The 26,394-nt window shown below is 33.9% G+C and overlaps 4 protein-coding genes across 4 annotated transcripts; 2 read left to right on the plus strand and 2 right to left on the minus strand.

Moving 5' to 3' along the window:
• Nucleotides 1–92: 92 nt before the first annotated feature.
• On the plus strand, nucleotides 93–1,999 carry LOC103831997 (probable ubiquitin-conjugating enzyme E2 16). Its single transcript, XM_009107951.3, has 6 exons — nucleotides 93–232; nucleotides 344–447; nucleotides 536–638; nucleotides 1,075–1,138; nucleotides 1,555–1,643; nucleotides 1,745–1,999. Exons 1-6 carry the CDS (start codon nucleotides 203–205, stop codon nucleotides 1,838–1,840), a joined length of 486 nt encoding a protein of 161 aa, XP_009106199.1. The 5' UTR covers nucleotides 93–202; the 3' UTR covers nucleotides 1,841–1,999.
• On the minus strand, nucleotides 1,965–5,333 carry LOC103831996 (cytokinin dehydrogenase 5). Its single transcript, XM_009107950.3, has 5 exons — nucleotides 4,432–5,333; nucleotides 4,220–4,347; nucleotides 3,794–4,060; nucleotides 2,948–3,210; nucleotides 1,965–2,503 (listed from the first exon to the last, which is right to left on the minus strand). Exons 1-5 carry the CDS (start codon nucleotides 5,021–5,023, stop codon nucleotides 2,146–2,148), a joined length of 1,608 nt encoding a protein of 535 aa, XP_009106198.1. The 5' UTR covers nucleotides 5,024–5,333; the 3' UTR covers nucleotides 1,965–2,145.
• Nucleotides 5,334–5,593: 260 nt separating this feature from the next.
• LOC103831998 (dehydration-responsive element-binding protein 2D) lies at nucleotides 5,594–23,583 on the plus strand. The gene has a single exon (XM_033275198.1). It carries the CDS (start codon nucleotides 21,433–21,435, stop codon nucleotides 22,051–22,053), a length of 621 nt encoding a protein of 206 aa, XP_033131089.1. The 5' UTR covers nucleotides 5,594–21,432; the 3' UTR covers nucleotides 22,054–23,583.
• Nucleotides 23,347–25,594, minus strand: LOC103831999 (protein WALLS ARE THIN 1). Its single transcript, XM_009107954.3, has 6 exons — nucleotides 25,315–25,594; nucleotides 25,166–25,228; nucleotides 24,960–25,076; nucleotides 24,259–24,688; nucleotides 24,009–24,160; nucleotides 23,347–23,894 (listed from the first exon to the last, which is right to left on the minus strand). Exons 1-6 carry the CDS (start codon nucleotides 25,527–25,529, stop codon nucleotides 23,705–23,707), a joined length of 1,167 nt encoding a protein of 388 aa, XP_009106202.1. The 5' UTR covers nucleotides 25,530–25,594; the 3' UTR covers nucleotides 23,347–23,704.
• Nucleotides 25,595–26,394: the final 800 nt, after the last annotated feature.

Here is a 26,394-nt window from a genome sequence, read left to right on the forward strand (position 1 = left end):
GCAACTCTGACTACATCGCCGACACTCTAAAAGGCCTAGGATAATACACGTGGCACCATCTTGACGAACTGAAATAATCTGCCAGAGATCTGTTCAATCAGAGAGGACCCCACAAATCCTTATTCTTCATCGAGCCTTCCTTCTCATTTCTTCTTCTCCAAAGGGGGCGATCATCTCTGTCTCACTCCATCTCTGCAAAGCCATGGCAAGTTCTGGTGCTCCTTTTCACAAGGTTTCCTTCTCTTTACCTCTCTCTCTCTCTCTCTCACTCCCTCTGTTTTTTTTTATCTCTTTGTGTGTCATTGACTTAGGGTTTTGACTTTTTGTTTAAACTTGGCGTAAGGCTCTGAGCAAAATCGCGTGTAAAAGGCTTCAGAAAGAGCTTGTGGAATGGCAGATGAATCCACCTACGGGGTTCAAACACAAGGTCACTGATAATCTCCAGAGGTACAAACAACAACATCGTGTTGATCGCTGAGTTTGTACACTTTTATCGACTGTGAACTGAATCATTGTGAAATTTGATTGGTTATAGATGGATAATTGAAGTTATTGGAGCACCAGGAACTTTGTACGCGAACGAGACCTATCAGCTTCAAGTTGATTTTCCCGAGCACTATCCTATGGAATCGCCGCAAGTGAGTGTTTCCAACTTAGTGATGACTTTGCTGCTTAGATTATACACTATATATACAGTCTATAGTTAATGGGTCTCGCAAATAATGCTTTGATGATAAATAATGAAAGGGATTGATCTCTGCTCTATCTTGTATTCGAGTTTGACTTGAGCATAAGTTTTTTTTTCCCCCAGGTAGCTGAAACTAGATAGATGCAAAGTTTAGTCTAAGAATTTATAAGTAAACCAAGCGTTCTTGGCCTCGTTAGGATTTTTAAAGATGTGTCAAAAAAACAAGGATATAAAACCATAGGCATATTTATAAGAAAACCTTGAAAACCATAATCCTATAATTAAAATAAAAAACCCAAAATAATTAAAATACAAATAAATGGTAACTATTCTTATTCTTAGATGTCCACCTTGTTATGTTATGTTATGTTTTGTTTACTGTGCAGGTGATCTTTCTCCCTCCGGCTCCTTTGCATCCTCACATTTACAGCAATGGGCATATTTGCTTAGGTACGTGCGATTGTCCTCTGTTTCCTGTAACATGATGAGACATCTTAACACGCTTTTGTGGTAAAACAAGATATAGCCAATTATCTGATGTTTTTGACACGTCAGTAAAAGGTTGAGACTGTAAATACATATCAAAACAATTTAAAAGCTGTATAAATCGTGTAAGAAGGTGCCATGAATTTGCATTTCCAAACTAATCTGAAGTCTTTCCCGTTAATCTGAATGACCCTCTTCAATTGCTTTATTTATATACCTTAAGATCTTGCTTTATAATTCAATGCTATATATATCGGTTTAAGATCATATGATCAGTTTTGGCAAGATATACCAAATGACTGAAACGTTTGGATATTCTATGTTTCATGCTTTTCATAGGCCACTCCAAGGGAGAATCTGACCACTTGTATCCTTTGTAGATATTCTGTATGATTCGTGGTCTCCAGCGATGACTGTTAGTTCTATCTGCATCAGCATCCTCTCCATGCTCTCTAGCTCGACTGAAAAGGTACATGCGACTCTTATACTCGTTCATAGGTCATTTTATATAGTCAATGCTCTCTTTGTTCTCTACAAAATATGAACCTTCTTCCTCTCGCTTGGTTGCAGCAACGACCGACCGATAATGACCGATATGTGCAGAATTGTAAGAACGGAAGATCTCCAAAGGAGACGAGATGGTGGTTCCACGATGATAAAGTATAAACCATCCATCCATCAAAACCATAAATGTATAATAATCCAAAACAATCATGAGGTTTGTTTGTTGTCTAATTTTAATTTAATAATCGGGTTTAAAGCTTCCCTAAAACCATATCAAAATCCGTGATGATGTAGAAAATTTAAACAGTAACATATTACTAACTTGAATCTTCCTAACTCTAATTTTTAAACGTTGCTAACAAAATACCCCAACCTAATCTCTCTCTGATGCTTCTCTATTAGGTCATATATATACATCAGGAAGAATATAATCTCAACTACTACTTTCCCCCTCTGATTTTGTCCTGTCACCATGAAGCTGACGACGAAGACGACGATGGACGAAACAAAGCCAGAGATGGGTTCTGAAAGATTTTCTGACCGGTAGCGAGTATATGCCGTGGATCGAACTCAGCCTTCATGCTTCTAAACTGATCCCATTTGTCTCCATAATGAGCCACCCACTCCTCTTGCGTTGCATGGTGAGGAAGGTACTGCTTCACATTGATCTTGGCTTGTTCACAGAACTCCAAGATCCGACGGTTCTGATCTTTCAAATACTCTAGCTTCTGCGTTTCTTCACCGTCCGATAAAGCTGATCTCAGTAAAGCCACGAGGTAGAAAACTTCCTCGTCCGGTGTAACGGCCGAGCTTCTTTCGTCCCATCTGGCATTACAAAAAGTACGTCACGTCAGCACGACATAATCTTATAGTTAATAAATGATGTGAGGGAGGGTCGTTGAGATCGGTTTGGTTTAGTAGAATCCGATTGGGACCCACCACCATTAGTTATAGGAACTAAAAAACAATAGACCCAATCTGGACCGTCCAGATTGGACAACGAACCAAAAGAGAAAGATGAGCCGACGATGATGCGTTATTATCAATCTTAGCTGGTTCGATTCGATGCACATGTGAACAAAGTTTTTCGGACAATCCCATGTACCACGTGTCAGTAGTTCTTTACAGTTTCGACAAAACATTTATTTTCTTGGACCAATAATTTAATCCCCACAAGTGTAACTTTGCATGCATGCAAAACTCGTTTTATTCTTTTGTTTCTGAAAAGAAATTTCTAAGTAAACGCTGGTAATATCGATCGAGACTTACTTGTCTTTGTTCATTGGGTAGATAAGGATAGGGCCACTAGTTTTATTCCCTAAAATGCCCTTGAAAACGCCTTTGTCAAAATCAGAGATTCTCGATTTTGGTACGAATAGGTTGAGCCATGGGTGTGGAACCTCCCATAAATTCTTCGACCGGAGCTTCAGCTCCGCCTTGTGAACCCGGTCCAAGAAATCCACATATTGCAAATCCGTCGTGAATACCGATGTCGGTATAAAATTTAATTTCTTCATCAAAATCTCTACTTCCTGGAGCAAACAAAACCCACTTTTAATTTATTTAAACCAGACTAGGAAAATTAAAGTTAAAGGATTTTTCAAAAAAAAAAAAAAATTAAAGTTAAAGGAGAAAATTAAAAAACTGTTTTGCTATTAAAGTCTATCAAAACCAAGGATAAGTTAAGATTCCAGTAGAGTTGGTTTTATTAAAACTTAATTAGAGTAAAGGGGAATCATTATTTGGTGAGTGGTCCATGACCCCGTCCACTACTTTATTAGTAACCATGATTAATTCGCTAGTGATAAACTAAACATAATAGTTCAGGTGGAAAAGCTAGATCTCTGTAGATCCTCTCTGGCTTCTTTTTCATGTCTTCTTCCTAATTTAAATTATAATAAACAATTTTAATTATATTATAAAGCCGACACAACAAAAATACTAGGGAGACCACTTTCAATCATATAAACTAAAAGAAAACCAATTTTTTTAATCATGATTTCCTCAATAATCGCATAGCGTTAAATCGTTCCAGATATTCATCATTATAAAAAGAATAATATCTCTTTATCTAATTGAGAAAAAAAAATTGAGAACTTCTTAATTAAATTTTACCTGATCGACGGTGTCGGACTCGGACTCGTGGTAGTTCTTGGTGATCTCAAGGCAATACAGAACGGAGCCGTTAGAGCTAACGGAAGAAATTTTAACGGGGTTACGAGGAGAGAAGAAAGATGATCTCCAGTTGTTGACGAGACCTTCGTCCACGATCACAAACCCTTCCACGTAATCAAACTTTGATTGACCATGCATAGATATTAAGTATTCTTGGTCCTCTGTAAACACTTCGAAGCTCGAATACAACACTCTTATCCATCTTACCTGTCAGACGATTATTATTTAGGGTTTCATTAACTAAATTTAATAAATTTATAAAACAAAATATGTCACCACAACAGTGAAAATGTTAATGTAACTCATGGACCCGCCTGGCAGTTTTTATTTCTTGACAACATAGAATCAAAATTTAAAAACATTTACCCTTTGGGGAGCAGGTTCGAGAGAGATTCGTGCTCGTGTAATGATCCCAAATTGACCTAACCCACCAAGAACTCCATGGAATAACCTTGTGTTCTCTTCTTCTGAACATCTCATCACCTCTCCTCTCCCTGTTTTTGATTCAATTTGTTTGTTATAAATATTGAAAATCAATTCAAGAACCAAATATATGAACTTGAACGTTTTATACTAACCAGTTACAACGTCTAGCTCAAGGACGTTACTAATTTGAGGACCATGGTGAAAAGCTTGACCACTAATTCCTGCATTAGAGAGTGTACCACCAACGGAAAGATACAAGTAATCAGTCCATGACTTTGGTGCTAAGCCATGCTCCAACGTTTTTTTCAACACATCAACCCATAACTCTCCACCCCAAACGTCCACATACATTTCCTCGGGTTCAACTAGTGGCTCCGGCGTCCCTATGTTGCGGTGGCTCATCTCCACCACCACACCGTTCCTCCCTGTCGAAGCCTGTCCGTTTATGGAATGGCCGTGGCCACGGGCTGAGACCGGAAAGGCCGTGGCTGAGCCGTAAGCTGTTCTGATGAGACGTGCCACGTCTTCAGCTGAGGATGGATGAAGTACGGCTAATGGCTCCTCCGGCGACTTTAGCATACCGAAGTCCGACGAGACGGAGGCTAAGTCGGAAGGCTTGAAGGTGAAGTGGCCGTCGACGTCTATGGCTCCGATGCGGAGGAGCTCGCTGGGACCAACGGCTATGATCAGTGTACAAATCGCGAATGTCATGAGAAGAAAGCTTGACGTCATTTCAGGAGTCATCAAGAATCAAGAAATCAAGATATGCGTCTCTCAGGACACTAAAGGGGAAAGGAATATATATATAGAAGAAGAAATGATAATAAAGATGTTTTAGATGATGAGAGATTTTATGGGGAAATGGAAAAACATATATAGGAGATCCTTGGGAGTTCGTGAGAGCTAACGTAAGCCCAGATTACACTTTGAAGATTTTCTGAGCAACATGCACAGATTCTCTCTCTTTTTCGGTTTGGGTGAAAAACAATATTATTATAAAAATATAACGAGCTTTTAAAATCTATTTATTCGTACAATTTAACGAGTTTATGCGTTTATGTATGTGTCGAGAATATGAAGACAAGAAGCTCTCTATTTATAGGACAGAGAGTTTGTACCGGAGAAGATCACGTCATATTTTTAATAACAAATTCATCTTTAACAGAAGGGCCGTGTGATATCTACGTGTCGATGTGTATCATTAACTATTCTACGTAGTGTATACAAATCATTTGTTTCAGCGAGACATTGTGGACCGAATACTTACGGTTGGACTACTTCAAGATTGGCAGTATCAAATTTCTCAAATCAAAACGTGTTATATGAGCTTAAAGCTAGGTAACCATTGACTTGACTACTGAAAAATCAGTTGTCTGGGACATCAAGAACAAACTATAGTATAAAAATCAACGATGTCGATGTATAGGGAAGTGAAATTTGATTAGAGAGTATAGGATTGGTGTTTCGAGTGTTATAAAATATGATGTAACTAGGATGTGGTATAGTCATGGAGGAGAGCATGGGAGGAATGGGAGAGACCAGGGGCGAAGCCAGCAATAAAATTTAATGGGTGCATTTATTAAATAAAATATGTTATCTGTACATATATATATAAAAAGTTGGAGTGATGGGTGCCTTGAACTCACGAACTGATAGATTAATGGGTGCACTAATTGCCAACTCAGCTAACTGAGATACAATTGCTAGGCATAACATGAGAATTATTATAACATAATGGGTGCACGGGCACCCTTAACCACCAACGTGGCTTCGCTCCTGGGAGAGACGCAAAGAAAAAGCGCCACGTGGATATTCACGTGGGAGAGGATGAGGTCACACGTGCGTGGTGAAAGAGTGGGGGGTCCGCGGTTAGATACGGAGAATCCTAATGGGCCCTGTTCTCTCCTGAGATAAGTTCACGTGGTGACTTGCACTATTAGATAACCCAAATAATTAACAAAAGCAAGAAAACAAATTTCATCATAGAAAGAAAAATATTTTGCAATAAAATTTAGTGACATATTATTTTCTAATAAAATGTTATTTTTTATCAATGTGAGAAAATATGCACTATATAGACATAAAATTGTGTAAAAGAATAAACGAAGATAGATTCTTCTTCTGCAGTACTTTGCAGTCGGTAGATTCTCTCTGACTTCATCTAGAAATTAATTTCACAAAAGCAAACAATTTATTTTTGGTAATGGAAGATCTGTATTCTATGCATGATATAGTAGGTGAGGTCAGAAATGGTTTAACAAGAATATTTTGACTCCGTACATTGTTATTACTTTTAAATATGAGTTTTCTTTAGCTACTCTTCGTCGAGTGACTCGAGTCATGTATAATTAATTCAAACCGATTAAACTAATATATACAAATTGGTGTGGGAATGTTACTCTAATTCTAAAACAAATATTTCGACGTGAAGACACTTATTATTTTAGGGTTTTCTCTCTTATGAATAACGTGGGAAACTAACGCCTAGCAAGATTTGACGATAATTAGTTCGGTGGATTGATCTGGTACTATATTTAATTTATTTTCTGTAAAAACAAACAATGACGAGCAAGTTGGGTACTATCTGATGCCAATCTGAACATTAATACCTTTGCACGATAATAGAGATTGATACGTTTTACCGAATTTTCAAATCTCATAGTTGCCAACTTGTTCTCATGTTATAATTTTCTTCTTCCGGATTTGTGTCTTGTTACTAAATAATATCGCTAGGATGCTCAGTATTCACACTTCTATTTGCGTTGCTGAGACGTGTAAATATGATTAAACCCAAAAACACATACATGTGTGTTACACAACCGTACTTCTTCTTTTTACCTTTTGTATAAAACTTTTAATGTTTTGATTTTTTATTACTTGAATGATTAATCTTTACACTTAAAAAATGCGTTTATGTTTTCCCAAATGAATTAACAAATATTTGAGCAAAAATTATAATATGTGTGAAAAATGGTGATATTTGGAAACAAAATGTAAATAAAAAGTAACCAAATAATAATTAGTAAAACTAAATAATTTATAGTTATTTTACCAAAAGGGATAGTAATGAATTTACTGCGTATATATATTTACAGATTAGGTTTTACCAGTAAACATCCGGCATTAGAGTCAAATATATGTGAAACGCCGTAAAATACAGTATATATATTTTCTGAAACGATGTACTAGACTTTGCATTGAATTCTACACTTATTTTGTGAACAATATCCATATTGAAAATTGTGACAATGTAATAACGATAACGGTGTAACCAGAAGAGGCCCCATGTGGGGGCAGCATGTTTCAAAATATATTGTTTGCTTTTTTTTTTCCGTCAACTGAAATACATTAGACACCAAATAGATACAATATGAGATACATAAGTGGGCGGAACACGTTAAAATGGCCAGAAACAAAATCCATCAGAAGGAAGCTACAACCCAAACAAGGTGACATACAAGCAGATCGAAACATAACTTGAGATATAAGTCTAAAGTAGATTTCTACAGCTAGAATCCACATACAATCCTTAACCGATCAAAGATAATATAGTCCCGAGTCTAAATCAGCCGGATGTCTTGCTATGTTACACCACCAGCTAAGGGAGCAAGCAAGAAGATCTATAATCCAAAACATAAACTTACCTGAACCTTCCCTTCCACGATGAAGAGCCAGAAGAAGATAAATGTGTGTTCCAGTCGTGGCATAACATTTTTTTGTTCGCAATTTGTTTAGTTGTAAATTTATTTAGTTGTAAACTCATTTATTATTCGCAATTTGTTTACTTGTAAATTAATCAGCCGCAACATAACATTTTCTTTAAACATCATTGATTTCGTCCCTTTTAAAAGGTCCAATCGGAACCGTACATACTAAGAGCATGATTGGATAACACATATGGCGTAAACAAAATTAGAGTAAATAAGTTTTCTGCTCAGTTACTCTATTTTTTGCCAATCAAGAAAAATGTGTTTTCAACTCATTCACGAGCAAAAAAAGTAAAAATAGAATAATGTATTCCTCTTGCTTAGATGAGAGAGAAACTTTACTCTGGATTTTAATTTTACTTTTTCTCCAATTTTTGTCTTTTTCCCACTCATTTACTCTAATTAATACCAGTCAAAGCCTAAGAGCTTCTCCCGCAGTTATGAGGAAGAGTTTGTAAAAAATAAACAATAATACTCCCTCCGTTTTTTAATATAAGTCGTTTTAGAGAATTTTTTTGGTTCTAAATTATATGTAGTTTTCGATTTTCTATGTAACATTTATTAATAATTAATGTTGTCTGACCAATGATAATATATCTTCTATTTTTCTATTGGTTGAATTGTGGTTAGGTAAATAATTAATGATGTTTTTGTTTCGAAAATATAAGAAATTAATAATTTTCTTAATCTATGTGCATAGCTTTAAAACGACTTATATTAAAAAACGGAGGGAGTAAAAGTTAAGAACAGTAACTTAAAAGATTAAAACCGATCCTTTATTTACACATTTTTGGAACCTTACAATATACCCATGTGCCAAATGGATCATTGTGAGTGGTTTATTTTGCAATTTTCATCTAGAACAAAAAATCATAATTAAAACTGTATTAAAAAACATTAACTTTAAATGAGAAGATACTGAAAACAAAGTATATGCCGTTGAGGCTGCTCTAAGTTTAACCGGAGAAACATAATTATAAGTTACACAAAAACAGCAGAAACTATTTAACAAGCAAATTAGCAATGGTGAAAAAAAGATGGAATTTTAATATATACCACTTTCTTGGTATCATTCTTCATTTTTACTACCACTAAAGATAAATTTTCAAATTGAAGACCATCGTTGTTTTTTTTTTTGATTTTTTGGATTTCGTTATGGTTTCGGTTCAGTGTTTTTTTGATTTTTTGGAATTTCGGTTTATGAAAATTAGCTATTATAATAGAACCATGTCTAATTTGGTTTGATTTGGTTTATATAGCAATTTATTCAGTGTTATACCAAAAAAACATAACTTATTTATCTTTTATAACAAATTTTAGATTATATGAATAGAAATAAGATTTGTTAAAACATAAATATATATTCCTTACTCTAACTTTTAAATATAATATTCTCTGCTTTATTTACATATTAAAATAAGAGTAAGAAAATAATAATATCATTGTATTGTTATATTTTACCACAATGAGTTATCAAAAAAGTATGATTTATTTAATTTGATGAAAATGAGAAAAAAAAACTATTTTAACTTAAACAAAATAAAAATTTATTAAAATCAATGTTTTGATTATGAATATCATATTTAATAAATAAATCATGCATATATTATCAATATTATTATACAATTTACATATAAGTATACTAAATTTTTTAATTAATCGGTTTGATCGGTTTATATACCAAATAATATCTATATACTGCGGTTTCTTAAAAATAACATTCATTTAGTTTATTTGGTACTACCAAATCCAAACTACTTTCTCTATTTTGGCTATGTTTTACCGGATTGAACACCCCTAATTCTCAGAGATTTTACTATCATTTGAAACGTTTCGCGACACAAATCTCTAGACTTCCAAAAAGAACCACCTACTAAAATTTTAACCATCATCTCTGGCTTTGAAATTTGCTGTCTCCAGGCTCAAGGAATACATTCATCTCCAAATCTCCTATCAAAAATGATTATACACTAAAGGGGTACCAAACCTGGAAAACCACCTCCATGGAGTTGTTAGAACCACTGTCAATGAAACCGATCTCAACTGCCAACGACAAACTCTAAAGTCTCAATGACTAGGACTTTCAGTTTCACTTTTTGCCATCTTCGAAACAGAGAATACTCACAAGCCACCAATACTCCTAACTTATTTATCGAGCCACCACACTATAAATTCCACTTCATGAACATAAATTTCAAAATTTTGTCTCCAATACCTACCACATGTCAACAATTCCGGCATATTCGATTGCCGGAGGAAAAGGAAGGTGGATGACCTCAAACGTCGTTTGACAAAAAAGTTGTCAACCGATAGATATATCTGGATCGAATAAAATTTTAAAAAGAGAAAAAACAATAGGGTCTGAGATTCACCTGCCACGCAAAGGCCACTCCCTAAACTTTTAGGCGAATAATAACATGATCAGTAAGAACATGATTAATGGAGGTTCTTAGCGTAGAGTTCTTAGTGGAATATAAAAAATCGTCTCTTAATTTTTAACTAAAAAAACTAAAAACTGATTTTTAAATATCTTATGAACCTCCTATAAATCTTGCTCTAAGTATAAGCGTTTATTATAACATTCCTCTGATGAATTGGAAAAAAGAAGCAACTAATATTTTCTGGAAATAACGATGATTAAGTGTCAGAAAATAATTTGAATAACTAAACAACTGACTTGAAAAATTATTAAACCATTTGGTTTATTTTCGATTTTGTTTTTTCATTCATCATCGGCTCTTACAAAATAATGTCAAGACGGAGTTGCTTGCGATGCAAGCACCAGATCCATGAATTTTTATTTATCAATCCATTGATTAGAGGCTATGAATTATATGTACGTCACACTCCGATATTTTTCTATTTTCTTTTGGCATCTTTCTTCATCATCTATAAAGAGAAAATTCGAATTAATGTTCAATAAAAGAGAAAATTCAACTTATAACACGGGAAAATAGTTCAGAACGAAGACTTTTATAAACTTAATAATACAAAGTATTAATTATTAGTATATTTGATATGTATTTGAAAATAAATAGAATTGCGAAGGGACAATTGGCACAGTGAAACATGTCTGCGTGAAGGAGAACAAAAACTATTCCAGAATTTATAATGTTTCCATCTTGAAATATGGTCCATATTTCATATACTGTGATTTAATATATATGCTTCGTCCGGATATGCTGTGAAAAATGCTTGCACTTTATTTTCAAACTGTGGCCTAAAAAGAAAGAGAACAAAAGTATTTGATTGTGTGAACCTTTTTTTTTTTGTCAACAATTGATTTTGTGAATTTAGAGACTAACGTTTTTCATGATTGGACATCTATGTTTTTTTTTGGGTGTAAATTGGACATCTATGTTTAATTGCAAAATAGTTGTTTCTCTGGCTATGGAATATAAAACATGAAATCACATCGTTTGTTTTCTTATTCAACACTCATGATTTTTAATATATCAATTAACATTTATGTTTTTTGGGTGTCATTAAACTTCATTAAAACTATTTAAATCTTTATAAATTTAACTACATATATAAATGTGTGTGTGTCTACTATAGTGTTCGAGAAAGACTTGTTGAAAAACAATTTGAAAATCCTTACCTCAAAAGAGGAGACCGCCACACTGTTACGCATTTCTATGTACTGTTTTCTATTGGTTCTTTCATCAATTATACAGTATCAATTATCAATTATAGTACTATAAATTACTCTCCTAATCGGACCAAATCCAACACTCTTTTGTACACAATATTCCCTCCTCAAGCTCATGGATTTTTTGCCTATTAAAATATCACCACTACACCTTTGTTTTTGTTTGTTATACACACTAGCCTTGGTTGATTATCATTTTAATACCTTTTTGTTGGGTTAAGGATTATATTAGCATCTTAGTATATATCATCAAAATGCAATTAGTTGTTATTAATTTTCTTTGACCCAAACTCAAATCTGATATTTAGGTCTCTGAAGAGGATTTTGGCTGAATGTTTACTTTTTCTTTGAATTTTCAATTGAGTTAATTTACATGTTATATAGTTGTGTTTGTTTTCAAAAACAGAAGATATGACTTCTATGTTTTCAAAACAAAGTATATGAAATGTTTTTCAAATATGATTTGGCAATCACAAACTTAATTAACGTAAAATCACACAAGTACATGTAAAGATACATGTATATATTTAGCATCTAGTATATATGTTTTAAATTTTGTAGCACACTTTTTATCTAGTAAAAATGTACATGCAAACATACATATGGATTTAAAGGATTAGTCGATTTTGTGTGTGTTAAGAGTCACTTGTTCATGTATACACACATAGTTATATGTGTATATGTTGTTACTAGTTTTTCCTGGTATGAATGTTGTTGCTAGTTATTTACATATATTTCTTATTTTCCTTATATGGATGGATACTCGGTAAAACCAATTTTTTTTTCTATTAATATTTTTAAATAAGTTTTTTCTATTAATCAGTTTCATGTTCACACATATTTATATGTATATATAGGCTGTTACTAACTCTTATATATATATATATATTTCTTTGTATGTTTATTCTATTAATCAGTTTCGTGTATACACTCACATATTTATGTATATATATTTTGTTATTAATGTTTTATTGATCAGCCTGATTATGAAATAGAGTTGTGCAATGGAGATACGGGAGAAAGCTTAATAAAAGAGAAAGTGAAGGAAATGTCTTAATCAAGCAAGAGAAATGAGGACAAATGGTGGAGATAACCTAAAAAGGAGATCACACGTTAAAAACAATGGACGTCGACCTAACACTCTTCTCTATTCACCTCATAATAGTTTACTTCCTTTCCTATTTATTATTCTTCCAAATTTGTTTTTTTGTCTTTTTTTCTGGTAAACTTGTTAATATAAAGAATATTATGTAATTCTTGGAAGTACAAACTATACACTAGTATTCTTGTTCTTCGTCTTCTTTTTACTAAAGTTTTCGATTGTTGGTCCCATGATCTTTCTTCACGCCTCTTTTTAATCCATATTATCCTGTTTCATTTTAGACTTTTGCTAAATTTAATTCTATACGTTTATTTACAACCTTAAGTAATTAAAGTCAGTTTTACTCTCTTACGTGTGTTAGACCAAAATGATTTTTTTTTTTGAAGGACCAAACGAACTATTGTACGAAAATATAAACCTTTTCTGAAAATGAACGAAGAAGAACTCATTAAACTTTTCTCAAAAAAAGAGAACTCATTAAACTTAAACACACTTTTGCTCTAAAGTCATAACACTCTCTGCCTCGTCAAACTTTTATGCAACTTATTTTATTATTCCATTGGTTAAAACTGACTATGCGTAACTTTATCGTGGCATCATCGTGGGTTCCTTTTTGAGTTCGGAACCATCTTTTTCGAATCAGTCAGCCATACAATACAAGTGGTGAGTAAATTTTTGTGCATTAAATTTATATTTATGCATTATACTATTAAGTGGACCGTATGTTGTAATAATGTCGAGTTTTGATTAATTAGTGGACCTTACACACAACTGTCACTTGCGAGATTTTTGGTCATGAACCAAACATATCCACCTTTCTCATGCAAAAAGTGTCCCATACATAATCAAATGTTAACTATATAATAATACATATGATTTGGTCAAGATATTATTCGCCATCAGTGGATAATTTTATCTAGGGTTACAGAGTCGAGTTTGGTTTCCTATAAAGCCCTTATTAGTGACCGCAAGAAAAAAAAGTGTCAGAGAACTCTTTATTATTTACGCGATCGCTCTCTAATTGATCGTATAATTGGTCCAATAATGAATGGTTTGTGAAGTATGATGTCTCCTAAATATAATATTACTTTTTATCACCGTGGAAGCGATTAACGAAACCAGTGTCATCTATCGATCTTATTTACGACGTAATGATCAGACTCAGCATTACACTCTCACAAGATCGAATATAAATATCATATTGTATTATATATCATAGATGAAGACATCAAAAGATACGTATACATAAATGATACGCTGATAAAATAAAATTTTAAAAGGTATTTAATTGTGAAAGTAATAACTTGGTGGACAATTAGTGTCACGTGAAAGAGAGAAGTGGAGATGCTTGAGAAGTATGTAAAAGAGATTCGTTAAGACTTTTGAAAAGTGAGAGCGACAGAGCAACTTAGTGAGATGAGTTCCCAGCACTTTTTCTTTCCTTCATGCTCATTTACAGCTCAACTTCCTTTTGTTTTGTTTTTCTTTTTTTTCAGAATTTTTCTATAATTAATTAATTCGATTCTGTATCATATATATGTAACACCTATAACATTCGTCGGATCTAATGGTGGTTCAATGTTGACAAAATGCATATTTTGTATAACTATCAAGGTTCAAATCTCGGAATTATGGCACATAAATATGAAGAATTTGATCCAAACGAAAGAAATACTTAAACATGAGTAAACGATTTTTTTTTTTGGGTAAAAAGAGTAAACGATTTTTAGTGGTTAGACCCCTCTTATATGTTGCTAAAAAAATACCCTCTTATTTTTTTTTGTCAAACTACTACTTGCATTATAATTTAAAGATGTTCAAGTTTCAACAAGAAGACGGTTAAGACCTGAGCATGCTAAAGCATCAGCCTGCAAATTTTCTAGTCGAGGTACAAAAGTAAATGAGATTGGACAGAAGAGAGTGGCAAGGTTTCTAATGTCTTGGAGGACACCCGCGATCTCATTCATATCCCGCCCTTCACGCAGGGCCAAAACAAGGACTTGGGAGTCCGAAAGTATTTGGAGACTTTGAAGCTTTGAGTCTTTAGCCTTCTTGAGTGCTTCACGCATAGCCAAGGCTTCAGCCATCAGTGCAGAACTAACAAAGAATCTGTTAGATGACCCTCGACAGATGACTTCTCCTTCAGTGTTTTTGATTATCCAACCCATTCCTCCTGCTTTAGTGCTTTCCTGCCAAGCCCCATCACACCAACAAGAAGGGGAGTCTATAGGATTTTTACATACTGGTGTTCGCTTCTTCTGATGTTTAGCCTCCTTAACATTTGCTTCCTCCCACGCTTTTGCCTCCACAATCGACTTTGAGATAAAAATACCCTCTTATATATGTTGTTTTTTCATAAGAAATTCTTCTCTTTTTGGCCAAAACCCAAAAAAAATTTCAACTCCGAATTTTATTTTGTTTAACAATAAATAGAGTTCAAACACTTGTATGGTGGATTAAATATGAACTTACATTTAAGGTCATTACGCCATTGGATCGACTCAATCATATTGTGGATCACTAGATTTTTTAAAAGTAGACATAATTGTTAATAAAATATGAATTAAAAAGATATAGGAAGCATTTTATTTGAGATTAAAAAACCCCAAACTATTGAACACGGACACATACTTAGCGTTTATTTTATTATTTTTCACGTCGACCATAATATTATAATTACTACGCATGATCCTTTTCCTTTTTGATCAAACAGCACAAGTTTTCATGTCGAAAAATCAAACTTAAGACTAAGTTATCAACGTTCTTATTAGTACGTTAAACATTACCTGTACGTAACTTATACGTCGTAACTATAATATAATGGTGGATGCGAAAATAATAAATTGAAGAGAAAGATGAAAGAGATAAATTTGATTGGGACATCGTCGAAGATACGGGGCCAAAGGGATTTGATTCGAGATCTTCACTATGTCTGCCTAAAAATGGTTACCGTGTGCAGCACCGAGTTTTACGATACTCCCCACAAATTTGGCAAACATTTTTTGACCCTTTGAAATAGTAAAGAGACGATCAATTATGTAATAATAGTTTTGCAAATTTTATCACACTTTCCAAACATCAGATTTCATAACATTGATTGAAAATATTCCTAATATCCAATAAGTTATTTTAAAATTTGATTCGTACATATGATTAATCTAATAAACTTGAGTTTCAAATAATTTTTATAAATGCTAAATTCAATAAATTTCAATAAAATATCCCAAATTATTTATCCAATATATACCCCCTTAATTTGGTAAAAATATAAAGCCAGCATTTTAATTTCCCCTTAATAAACAATAACAATAGTTTATATATAACCTATAGATGTGAAAACTAATAAACTCCAATGAAGCTTTGATCGGAATTCCTATCAATCATCGTAAAGGGGACCTCTTGTGTTTTTCTAATTTGTTAAAAATTAACAGTGTTTTTTTTTTCTTATAAAGGTTTCTTCTTTCTTTTTTGTATGACAATCAATAATGAGTATATATATATTTAATAGTGTTTTGTTGTTTTTGGTTTTCCTTTTCCATAGTCGACATGAATTGAGGGTTTCGGAATGTACCTAATTGTTCAAATTTAAAGTTTTGAACAAAAGCTAAAAGCCTAAAACCCAAAGCCTCCATGAACAACGCACTTTGGCAATCATTCTCCTAACATCTTGAAAGTCTATATAAGAATATTAAATGTAATGTATTAATAATGAGTGATAATGTGGACTTTTATGATGCTTTTGAGTTGGAATACACATCACATTTTTCTGTCCTCTAAATATATATATTTTAAATCCCGCCAACATATAAATCTGTTTACATATTAGGTGTTTTGGAGTGTGTAATGTGTATATCTTGAGTGATTAAAACATAAATAGATGAAAAGTAATTGATCACAAATATTTAAATTTATTAGAATAAAAGGGTTATATCCACAGATAAAAAAGTAAAATCAGAGACAATTTTTCAGATTACATTGAGATTACAAAAACATAAAATATTTAAGACAATTTTATATTTTATAACCTCAGCAATGATACTTACTACATGTTTAATCCAATAAAAGTGGCTCTATATTGTTAGGCCCAAGACCATCTCCAATGCATTTTGTTATTTTCACCTCTAAAATAAGAGAACTCTATAATAGAAGTGAGATATGTTCCAATGTATTCTCCTAAAATAGCAATTTCTAAAATATAGAGTAAAAAATAGAGGAATGCTATTTCTTCCTCTATAAATAGAGGAAAAAATAGAGATCTCTATTATAGAGGAAGAAATAGAGGTGGGTTGGAACAATTTCACCTCTAAATGCTATTATAGAGGTAAAAATAGCAATGGGTTGGAGATGCTCTAACATCATCTCTAGATCCATGACTCGTTAACTGGTTAGCGGGACCCTCGACAAAATAATAATAATGAATCATATCATTTTAAGGTATATCAACATAGATAGATGAGTAGGGAGCCGGTGGTCAAGTGGTAAAGAAAAAAGTTTAGGATGTCTCTGTCATGCGGAAACTAAGTCATATTTTATTGATCACTTTACACGGATATAAGTTTCTGTTTTTCGGTCCATTTGAATATCCGAAAAGGTCTATCTGTAAACTACACTTTACTCTCAAAGATTAAGTCTGTGTTTTCAATAGATCCGGGTTTGTCTCTTTTCAACTAAAAAAAACATAGACAGACACATAATCATATACGACCAGTAAAACATTGATATATGTGAAAACAAACCCTAACGGAAAAAAATAACCGTCACCAAGAAAATAAGACTAGAAGGATAAACACAAAACTCTTAGCAAGATTAAAGACAAACCCTTACAATAACATATTACTAAATCTGAAAATCGAGAGAAACTCTCACAATCATTCGAAAGCACGGACACATAGCTAACTGCTCATAAAATTGATAAAACGAAATTTACAAATTTTTTTATTATATGCTCATAATATTTCCAAATAGTAATCACCACAGTACACCAAAAAGACGAATCGTCAAATTAATAAATGTAATATCGTACGACATAAAACAACATTGCATATGCTTTGTCCAAAGCTCTCTATATAAAGATTCCTTTATTATTAGCAAAACTTTGAGATGAAAGCTGTGATTCGTTTTTCTACGAAAGCGATGTGTAGCTAGTATTGTTTTTGTACATTAACTGATTAACATCGATTGAAATTTGCATAAGACGGTTTTGTCGCAACACAGACGAACAATTTCAAAGCCCACGTGCTTCGAACTCGTCTTTATCCTACTACAGTTTCTATTGGTCTCCTAATCTCCCATTGATTAGAGGTTCTATTTTCTTTCATCTTAAGTTTAACTTATGGGCCGTCCAAAGAACAAAAAATTAACTTATGAGAAAACTATAGTATTCTTGTTAATGAAACGAACTTCACCGATAATCATGTGGCTGCCTGTATGGCCCATTCTACATGGAGCATTTATGATAGAAAACCCTATATATCCGTTTTGAAAAACCTATATATCCATTTAGAATGGGCCAATTCTACATGGAGCCAATATATTTTATGGAATTATATGGGCCCTTTTTTTATATCAACTCATGATGAAGCTTTTCTTGCAAGTATCAGTGTAAACTTGATTCTAGCTGTTTTGTTCTGAAGATTTGACAAGTCCTTGCAGTGAAGAACTGTAGATGATAAATTACCTTAAAAAAACAAAAAAAACTATTATGGATATTAAGCCTTCTTCTTCTTGTATTTCTAATCTAAAACTTAGGTTAGTTGAATAAGTCTAACTAACGCGTTCTTAATCGGTTGACGAGGCATGAACTAGCAAAAGTCTACAAAATTCAAATGACCTCATATGTAAAATTAAAAAATGAACGAAAATGATGTTGGATCCTTATAACTCAATATCCTTGAGCACCCATCACCGAAGAATAGAAAACGTTAAAGTACTAAAGGTCAAAGGATAGAGCTTTTAGTACGGTTCTCTGGTCGACGATTACTTGAGTTAACCAAATAATAATGACTATGATCTCATCTAAATCTACTAAAGAAAGAAAATCAACTTACTTTTGTAACAGATTCCTCGAAACTCTTTAGCACGACGCATAGACACGGTTTCTTGCTTCCACTGGAAACGTTAGATATCTCAGTCAAAATCAACCTTAATGATATATAATTAAATATCTCTTTGCTTACAAGGTATAACTAAAACCAACTCAGACTATACACCAAAATACAACGCACTCATCATCACCACAGAGACACAGTAAACAAAAGTCTGACTGGAAACAAAAGAATTTCGGACATACTTACTAACTCAGTAAACCATGGGACATAATCAGACGCCGATGCAGACGGCGATACAGACCAAACCACGAGGTATGCAGATTCTACTATCAAGATCTTCATGAATAATTTTTTCATATTTAAATGTTCTGAATACGTGATTTTGCTAATTTTTACAATATTCATCAAATTTTAATGTGTTTAAATTTCGAAAAGTAATTCCTAAAACCATTCCGTGTTGTGTTTATGATTGTTTACAAAAAAAAATTATTTAAATATCCATTTTGTACTCGAGAGAAATTAGTCATGTTTTTTTCTTTTCTTCGTTATGGTTGGTGGGGGCAGAACAATTTGTGCAGACACCGAACGAAGAACATCGCTCAACCACAGTGATGAACCAAACCGGTACACTAAACCGGACAGACACCATCAAGTGGCCTACCATCATCATCTGCTTCATCTTGGTCATAACAGGTCAATCCATTGCAAAACTCCTCGAGAACTACTACTACCTCCATACAACCAACAAACTGAAACGTCGAGCCACATGGTTTCAATCTCTCCTTCAAGTCATCGGGTTCCCCTTCCTCCACACTCCTCTCTACTTCCTCCTTTATCCCGACCCTAGGAAACCGAACCAACTTCTCCTTCTTCCGACCGAACCTCTCTCAGACTCCTCACCCTACTTTACCCTGGTATCGGCGTGGGCATGGTGTTTCACGCAAGACTATACACCAAAGGTGATGTAGCGGAAACCTTATAAAATATAACTAGAGATCCGTTGATTCTTAAAATACCCGGAAAACTAGGATAATCACAAAGATCTTATTTAGTCTAAAAATACTTAAGATCAATGTCTTTTTTAATTCGTTGAGATCACCTATGATCTACCGAAAACAAGAAACAAAAGAGAAATCTCTTAACTTTTATTAATAATCAATCAACTGAATACAAACTTAAGCCTAAACGGCTATATATAAGAAAACCTTAAAACCCTAAAACAATAAAGATAACTATCTAAATTTAATATAATATTCCAAATATCTTCCAGGCTATGGTTTTATGTAGTTTATGAGTTGATTGATTATTAATAAAAGTTAAGAGATTTCTCTTTTGTTTCTTGTTTTCGGTAGATTATAGGTGATTTCAACGAATTTAAGAAGACATTGATCTTAGGTATTCTTAGATTAAATAAAATCTTTGTATTATTCTAGTTTTCCGAGTATTCTCATAATCAACGGATTTCTAGTTCTATTTTATAAAATTTCCGCTACATCAGTTAGTATTGATAAACATATGGTAATCCTCATTTTGCCCTTCTTCAAGATTCATATTCAAGTAAGAGTCTATTCTAATACTTCCATCTACTGATTCCGTAAAATGCTTCTTATGTTTTCTTGACATTGCACACATTTACAATAAGCAAATTTAGAAAACACAGAAATGAGGTATCTACTTCAGGGGAAAGTAACTAACCATCTAAGACTTCAACGAAACCACCTTCAGTTAAGTTCTCATATAGTTCATAAAGATTACAAATTTTGCTCATTTTATTTCATGATGAATAAGTCAAGCTTATTAGTTCACAGATTTTCTAGTCAATATATATATAAATAAATTGAAAAAATCCCTTAGACCTTTAGTTTAGTCCAGAAACTAAACTTGTTTCTAATTCAAGTAAAAGAAGTACTAACATATATAGGCATATCTTGCACACACTTAATTTGTAGGATTGTGATATCACTCTTTAATAAGTAGCCTAGCGAAATAATTTATTAACAAACTAAATTATTCCTTATGTTTTATTTAAAATAAATAATGTGTCAAATATCGATACAAACAATATCTATTTCTGTTTATCAGCAAAAAGTAATATGGTTACTTTATAAAACCGACAAAATCAAGTTATATAAAGTACTTCTTTTGCAGGCTTTTACTTGTTTTGCTAATTTCGCTACGTTACTATATCTAAATAACCTTATATTTTTCCACTATTTATTTGTAGCTGTTTAATATTACAAATCCATAATTTTATACTGGATTGGAATGCGTTCACACGTCAATTACTTAATAGTGACATATTTTTTTATATTTCCCAATCACGGATACCCACTTATCTATCTCTCTTTTGTTATGAGCAAAATCTCACTTCTCTCTCTCTGTCTGCTGATCTTACCATCCTTTGTGCCAAAAAGAGAAGGGTCTCTCAAGAGACAAGTGTTAGGATTACAAAGACAACACCAGCTTCCTCTTCTCGACACGACCCTCCGTCATGTCTGCGCCAGCTATGTCCTCTCCTTGCCAGTTGCCACGTTTTAATACTCCCTTCCACTATATATACACACACTTACATTTCCTCATGTCTTGCCTTGTCACTCACCAAAAGTCGTCAAATAACAACTCCTTCGAGCTGTCAACATCAGCATATGTCATCCATAGAACCAAACGTAATGATGGTTGGTGCAAATAAGAAACAACGAACGGTCCAAGCTAGTTCAAGGAAAGGCTGTATGAGAGGAAAAGGTGGACCTGATAACGCGTCTTGCACATACAAAGGCGTTAGACAACGCACTTGGGGCAAATGGGTCGCTGAGATCCGTGAGCCTAACCGAGGAGCTCGTCTTTGGCTCGGCACTTTCGACACCTCCCGAGAGGCTGCCCTGGCTTATGACTCCGCAGCTCGTAAGCTCTATGGGCCTGAGGCTCACCTCAATCTCCCTCAGGAGTCCGTAAGAAGTTACCCTGAAACGACACAAACGCCAAGCAGCAACTCGGGTGGAAAAAGCGACTGCTGGGTCAACAAGGAGTCGCCTTGTTCATCTAACGAGATGTCATCGTGGGGAACGAGAGAGGAGATATCATGGGAAAATATGAACGCTGATTTGCCGGTAACGGATGATTCTTCTATATGGGAAGAAGCTACAATGTCGTTAGGGTTTCCGTGGGTTCATGAAGGAGATGATAATTTTTCTGCGTTTAATACTTGTATTTCCGGTGGCTATTCTAATTGGGATTCCTTTAATTTCCCCATTTTCAGGTTTCACTAAACTCTCTTAATTATAAAGACCTTATCATATACAATACACAAAATATACGTAAAATAATCTGTGATAGGAATATGTCTTTAATAAGCATACAGCATGTGTAAAATATACATCAGCTCCGTGTTATATATATGTACATGTACATGTGGTTGTCTGTAGTGTAAAGCAGATTCTTTCGATTGTTTGTCAATCCGCCCCGCTCCGAATCATTTTTTTCGATTCAAAAACTCAACCCGCATAACCTGCACAACAAAAACTTTTATATCAGTATCCGTTCTGCCAAAACTCGCGGGTAACCCGTCAAATCTGCGAGTAATATTAATTATATTAAAAATAGTTATTTTAATTAAAAATGATTATTTTCTAATTATATAATAATTATTTTTAATTTATATAATGGTTATTTTTAAAAAAGCTATTAAAATAATATATTTTTAATTAAAATTCTATAAATGTTTATTTATTTTTTTTTATTTTACGAAAAATGATTTTTTGAAGAATTTTTTTTTTTTTAATTTGTGGATTGGCGAGTATCCGCGACTCAAATTTGGCTGAGCCGCACCCGCTCCGCTCAAAACAATCTCAATCCGTACCTGCGATTTAAAAATTTCAAATTGTTCGATCCGCACCCGTTCCCCGACGGGTCAAATGAGGCGGGACCCGCGGATAATAATTCAAATTTCCAGCTCTAAGTGCAATGTATTTTTTCAATGAAAACGTGAATTACGTTGTGTAACGGTCAGTGGAAGACTGCATATTTCTCTATTTCCTGTGGGCTTTGCCTATTGTCTCGTTTGTTGTGTTGTATCTTTTTTGGTTGTTGTTATCTCTTTCCATCTTTTACCTTGGCTAACTTCACGTGTAACCTCTTGCGTTCCTTACTAGCACTGCATGATAAATTGGTAATGCACATGTGGCTCGTTTGTGCGTGGCGCGACAATATATCTTGGCCCATATTTACGGTAGCCACGTAGTCGTCGATGCAAACACCAAATCCTGAGCCATATAGCCCACTAACATACACTATAATTTTGGCTGGATACCTGATGCACTCTCTGCTCATAGAGGTATAGTGGCATATGAAGAGAAAATATGATTGATATTTTAAAAGTGTTTTTTGGTAAAAATATTTTGATAAGTTGAATTCAGTTTTGACCTTTTTATTAAAATTCAATTTCAAGATTATGGATTCTTGAATATTAAATCAACTTTTAACAAATCATCCTTTTCTTACTTGAATTCAGATAAAACCTATCCAAATTAAATATCCTGACAGTGATAATAATCGAAAGCATAAATGCAAATTATAACGTTCTATTGATGATAGAAAAGCCAAGAAAAACCACAAGAAATGTAATAAAAGGCATAAATATTTCAGCCAAATATAATAATATTGAGAAGTCCCAGTCCAAAGTTCCCATAGTCTTCATCATCACTATCATCAACATCATCATCACCACCATCCTCATGAACAATGATGTCTCATCCACCATTTTCCCTCTCAAAAACCTTTCGTAGGTAATTAAATATCAAGAAAAAAAAACTAAAATAAAGAAAAAAGCAGACACAAAAGTCATAAAACACAACGGCACACCATTGTTCCCCCTTTTAATTGGGTAATGGCATTTGTAATTATTGAGGAATACTCCATTAGTCAAACGTTGCTCGTTGACTGATGGAGCAGTGGAGTTGTGATGGAGCCGCGAGAAATGGGTGCACGCTCTATACCATGCTCCGCGGAGGACTGGATCGCCGCCTTCTCTAGAGCTGCAAACTTCCTCTCTTCGCTCTTACCGTACAACACAAAGTAAAGTCCCGCTATAATCAGCACAGCTCCAATAATACTGCCAATAGAAATCAGCCACATGGAGCAACAAGTTTAAATTCTCGTTTCGCTCCTTAGAAATTGTATCATTACTGTAAATCACCCGTTTATATTAATTATTAATTTTACGTACCCGCCCAAGTAAAACTCCTCGCCTAAAGCAATCGAAGCCATTATGGCAACGACCAAAGTCTGAACAGGTTGGTAAACAGCAACGAAGACTGGACCCCCTCTGTCAATACACCAAATCTGAACCGCAAACGCGATTCCAGACGCCACTATTCCCTGTAAAATATAAAAACGTTAGGACTAAACTGATCAATTTTAAATTACAGGGCTAAATTCGAAACAGTTAATAAGTACAGGTGTAAGAAAATACTAACTGCGTATAGGATGGTGAAAAGCTCCCAACCGGAGTGAAAAACCCAAGCCTGAGAATCTCTTTCGCAGAAAGCAGCGATGATCACGAACTGGATGATTCCGAACAAAAGGGTGTAAGACGTAACCGAGAGCCTCGCCGGATAAGATTTAAGAACCGGAGCTTGAAACACGAGCCAACCGGACCAGGAGAGACAGTGACCAATCAGGTAGATGCAGCCAAGAGTCCAGTTTTTTGGCGCGGCGTCTCCAAGCGGCGCTAAGACGGCGGAGGCGGCGGAGTTGGTTGTGAGGAGGTGAGCGTGGAGGTTGCTAGTGGGTGTGTAGATGGTGGGACCCTTGTAGAGAGTGATGACAGAAGCTCCGGCGACGCAAAGTGCTGTTCCTAAGACTTTGGAGATGCCGTCTCTTCTGTTTATTCTAACTTTCTCAATCCTGTGTTTGTTTTCAACATATGTAGCATAACAGTGTTGTTACTATTATGGTCACATAGTAACTATCATTATTTTGTAGTTTTATTCGAAATGGCATTTAATGTTGTCTATGTATAATATTATCCACTTATGGTAGGTTTCTGCTACGTTGAAATGTCAAACCAAAATTATTAAAGTAGTTTGTTATGTGTTGTAGCTGTCCACGAGTTTTAAATTATATATTTATTTCTTCGTAATTGAAACATGAGAAAAAGAGTGCGATGGATCAATACCTGAGAAGAGCAGCCATGAGAAAGGTGATGGCGGGAACAGAGTTTTGCATGGAAGAAGCAAACGTTGGTGAAGTGTAGTCCAGACCCAACAAGTAAAACCCTTGGTTCGCTGTTATTCTGTGTCGTGTAATAATTCAAGAACATGTTCATTTATAATCCAACTTTGTTACTTAAAATATCAAAGTAAGAAATATAAATATATATACCCGATGAGTGCCAAAAAGAAGAACTGGATGAGAAAGTTGAGAGTAATCGCTGGTCTCTCTTTCCTAAATAACACAAGATTGGTAATTAAATCACTAATTTATTAGTTAACAACAGCAGATATATAGAAATAGGGTTTTTAAAAGAATACTTTTCGAGGAAGTAAGCGAAGGGAAGGAGAAGAAGCAAGGCGATGATGTTACGGTAAACAGGGAAGACAAGTTTGCTGATTCCCATGTTAAGAGCAGCTCTCGAGACCACGTGGAATCCTGCGTAACCGAATTGTAACGTGAGCATCGCTATGTGAAGCTGAAGCTTCTCCGGAACTCCCCATATTGCTCTCCGGTTATCGGTGTTATCAGACATTGGAACTGATTTTTGAATCGAACGACGACTGGGATGGAATGAGTGAGTTTGATTGAGGAAAAGGAGGGAAGTTGTGGAGGTATAAATATTGGTAGCTAGCTATCTCATTCCTCTTTGGCTGTGGGAACCACCACTTGAGAAATTTTAATATGGTATTTCTATTAAATGTATATTGTTATAAGTTTTTTTTTTTGTCGTCATACATTGTTATAAGTTTATATGGTTAGGTTTGTCGACGATAGAGTGGCACTCCTTTTGTAAGCTACAATTTTACAGAGGTTTCATGGATATTGGTATCTAATGATGAAGGACATGGTTTCTAAAATCAAAACCTAAGAAATATTTTTAATTTCACCGGGGATTAAACTCAATTTATGTTGTTACTTTGATTAGCTATCATTTTCATCACTTTAAATTTCATAGAATGATAAACTATTCATTATATGGTCAAAAATGTCTAAAACATTCAGATTTTCATTAAACATCAAACTGAATTACCTATTGGCCATTGGCATTCCTAGATAGAGGTTATGGCATATTGAGCTAAAAGTCCTTAAAATGTTATAACAAATAAACAAAACATTATGATAGATTTTAACTACATGAATGAAGAAGCTAAGAGTCCTTATAATATTATTTCAGATTTGAATTTTTATATTTTTGTTTGCATTTTAGTTCCTATAATTACACACATTTTCTCGTTTATCGTTTTAATTTTTAAAATTTTATATCTCATAAATATTTTATTTTTATAAATTTAAGTTTTACAGTAAATAAAACTTTAAAACAAGATTTAGAATATTTTAAAATTAGATTTAGACACAACAATATACAAAATAAACTCAACAAAAAAATATTTTAAAAA

This window comes from Brassica rapa, chromosome A07 (assembly GCF_000309985.2).
Source record: "Brassica rapa cultivar Chiifu-401-42 chromosome A07, CAAS_Brap_v3.01, whole genome shotgun sequence".
NCBI classification, from domain to species: Eukaryota; Viridiplantae; Streptophyta; class Magnoliopsida; order Brassicales; family Brassicaceae; genus Brassica; species Brassica rapa.

Coding starts and splice junctions, on each gene's coding strand:
- LOC103831997 (XM_009107951.3), top strand. CDS start 203: ATGGCAAGTTCTGGTGCTCCTTTTCACAAG. Junction 639..1,074: donor ATCCTATGGAATCGCCGCAA/GTGAGTGTTTCC, acceptor TTTACTGTGCAG/GTGATCTTTCTCCCTCCGGC. Junction 1,644..1,744: donor TCTCTAGCTCGACTGAAAAG/GTACATGCGACT, acceptor GCTTGGTTGCAG/CAACGACCGACCGATAATGA.
- LOC103831998 (XM_033275198.1), top strand. CDS start 21,433: ATGTCATCCATAGAACCAAACGTAATGATGGTTGGTGCAAATAAGAAA.
- LOC103831996 (XM_009107950.3), bottom strand. CDS start 5,023: ATGACTCCTGAAATGACGTCAAGCTTTCTTCTCATGACATTCGCGATT. Junction 4,348..4,431: donor TGAGCTAGACGTTGTAACTG/GTTAGTATAAAA, acceptor AATCAAAAACAG/GGAGAGGAGAGGTGATGAGA. Junction 3,211..3,793: donor AGTCCGACACCGTCGATCAG/GTAAAATTTAAT, acceptor TGTTTGCTCCAG/GAAGTAGAGATTTTGATGAA.
- LOC103831999 (XM_009107954.3), bottom strand. CDS start 25,529: ATGTCTGATAACACCGATAACCGGAGAGCAATATGGGGAGTTCCGGAG. Junction 25,077..25,165: donor TTCTTTTTGGCACTCATCGG/GTATATATATTT, acceptor TACACGACACAG/AATAACAGCGAACCAAGGGT. Junction 23,895..24,008: donor GAGGAGTTTTACTTGGGCGG/GTACGTAAAATT, acceptor TTCTATTGGCAG/TATTATTGGAGCTGTGCTGA.